Raw genomic sequence first — 2,502 nt, 5'->3', positions numbered from 1 at the left:
TTGCTTTCAATCACTAAATTACTATGAACTGAAAATACACTGACCTACGCAGGGTCTGTTCATATACCGCGCAATGGTGCTGAGTCTCTATGTACGTCTCTATTACCATTGTAGCTATAGTTCGAGTCTCACTAACGTCGCGTTAAGGCCAACTCAGACAGCGTCGGCCGACGCAGTCCGACGCGATTTGTTGTCGCGTCGGGTCTGTGTGAGTTGAACGCAGACGCGATTGTGTGCGTCGGGGGCAGTCGCGTAGTAGAATATTAAACGTGTTTAATATTTCTCACGACGGCTAAAGACGGTCCCCGACGATAAATCGGGTCGGGCTTCGTCGGCCGACGCTGTCTCAGTTGGCCTTTAGTCGTAAAGTTGAACTTCATACTTTTTAATTACTTTATTTTGTTGCAATTTCAACATCACGTCTCATTATTTGATCCGTGATTAGAATTTTGATTCTCATTCTGCAGACTATCTTTCTCATTGGTTGACTCTTTCAACCTCATATTTTTCTGTAGTCGGGTGAACTGCTCCAACAATGGCCGAAACGGTTCTCTTTTTTTTTTTTTGTAATCTTCTAATTTTTACAATAAATTGTATAAATATAATAATTGTATAAACAATAATAATAATAATAATAATAATAATCATGATGATGATCATAATATCGTTATAATTATTGTTATTACTTTGATAATAAGTATGATAATATTCTCTGTTTTGCTCTTTTATGTAATTTTGTTTACCGTCTCCGTTTTGATGTTTTTAACTTTTAAGGAAATTTTTAAATTTCTTATCTTTGTGCAAATCAACTGTTTTTAGTTGCGAATAAAGTATATTTTATTGTATTGTATTATTAAATTATACACATATTATTCAGAATTTTTGTTTTTTGCATTACCATTCGCGAAAAGATTGCTCCTCTAGGATGGCCTCTTTTATCGGTTTTGGGTTATAAAAATATCCTGGTGCCGGATCGACCTGGATAAGATGGGGCCCTATTTTGAGATCGATAGATTAACCTCTTTTAATCATTTTTTTCATTGATTTTCACAATTCACATCCTTGGAAATTTCTAAAGTTGGGTCCCCTGTAAGTTTATGATCGAGAAAAAGAATTGCTTTGTCTTAAAAATTCAAACTTCATACAGCCTTTATCAGCTGGTTTTTTTTTTTTTGTTTTTTTTTTAGGTTTTCATTGGACAAGGAGCCTGCATGAAAGTTTCAAAAGCTGGGCAAGAATTTTTTTTGGTTAGAATTTGTTAACATACAGTAGTCCGTATATTTGTGATTTTGCCGTGTGAATCGGTAAAAAATTCAATTCTAAAGAAATCTTTTAGCTCCATAGACAGTTATTGTGGGCCATTTTGAACAATGAAGTCGGATAATAAGGTCAGGTTTGACAGCAATCAGAACCCCTCCTCCGTTTTTATTTGACCGTCGGTCACGTCGAAATATTTCATATCCATTCGCAAATTGAAGGCCATTACTATCATCACCTATCTTCAACCATGTTTCAGAATCAGAATATCTACATTCATGCATTGGGTAACCACTGTCTCTTATACACATCGTGGCCCTTTCTAGCCTTGCCCATTTCATCCCATCAGCGACAGGATATCAGCCCCCACTTTTGAGCAAATCCTGTCGCCAGCACCGGTTCCACCTGCCTGGGTATCAAATCCACCAAATTAAAAAAAATATATATATCGTTGTTACTTTTTTACAGTAATTTCGACAGCTGTCCTTGAGGCTTTTTCCAACCATGCCAACAGAAGTCAGATGGAAGAGGTACGGGATGCTGCCGGCAATGACATGATGAAAATGATGCAGAAAGTGTTTCCCGTAGCAACTCAGATCCAGCAGCAAGTTATTCAGAATTATGGATTCACAGCTTATGGAAAAGGTAAAGAATGTTTACTCTATGGTTAGGTGATGAAGGTGGATAGATGGTGGTTTTGGTTGCGATAATCTGTTGATTCATTAGACGACGACCATCTATTGTTTTACTTTAAATTTGATTATAAACTTATATTTTGAATTCTTTATATAATAGGTACTATAAAATTCACACAAGAAGTAAGACGATTCGAACATCAAGACCCAGATATTGCAAGTTTAGCCCAACGTTTAAAAGCCATATTCTTACCACCTCTACTAGTGAATCAACCAGCAAGTTAGCTTTAAATACAAGGCATTCTATTATTTATTTGATAATTAAAGTTGAATGCTGTCAATATTTCGTGTCTTTTTTATTTTTCTCTCAGCTCCCTCTCCCTGTACAGCTCTGCATGTCGACCATGACGTGCCGAGTGGACGAGAGGTAAGGCAGGGGCTACAGTAACTGTAGCCTTACAATGGCATCGGTTCAAGATATTTATTTTATTTTATTTATTGATTTACCAAGAAACATGGTAAGGGACAGCTAAAGAAACAGGTCTATGGCCCAGAGGCCAGCTGTCCCTTTAAATACAGAGTACAGAACACATAAAATTTAAAATTTAAT

The 2,502-nt window shown here is 36.5% G+C and overlaps 1 protein-coding gene across 1 annotated transcript; it reads left to right on the top strand.

Moving 5' to 3' along the window:
* The first annotated feature begins 1,772 nt into the window (after window positions 1-1,772).
* On the top strand, window positions 1,773-2,252 carry LOC117111017 (protein C10-like). The gene is made up of 2 exons (XM_033253877.1): window positions 1,773-1,902; window positions 2,053-2,252. Exons 1-2 carry the CDS (start codon window positions 1,779-1,781, stop codon window positions 2,175-2,177), a joined length of 249 nt encoding a protein of 82 aa, XP_033109768.1. The 5' UTR covers window positions 1,773-1,778; the 3' UTR covers window positions 2,178-2,252.
* Window positions 2,253-2,502: the final 250 nt, after the last annotated feature.

Source organism: Anneissia japonica, unplaced genomic scaffold (genome assembly GCF_011630105.1).
Source record: "Anneissia japonica isolate Jap-2015-1 unplaced genomic scaffold, ASM1163010v1 scaffold573_len2283161_cov171, whole genome shotgun sequence".
Classification (NCBI taxonomy): Eukaryota; Metazoa; Echinodermata; class Crinoidea; order Comatulida; family Comatulidae; genus Anneissia; species Anneissia japonica.
Note: the sequence above shows the minus strand (reverse complement) of the source record. Positions and strands in the feature narration are given on the sequence as shown.

What these genes read in the sequence shown, in the direction of transcription:
- LOC117111017 (XM_033253877.1), top strand. Translation starts at nt 1,779, where the DNA reads ATGGAAGAGGTACGGGATGCTGCCGGCAATGACATGATGAAAATGATG. An exon ending in ATTCACAGCTTATGGAAAAG is followed by an intron (nt 1,903 to 2,052) that starts GTAAAGAATGTT and finishes TTTATATAATAG; the next exon opens with GTACTATAAAATTCACACAA.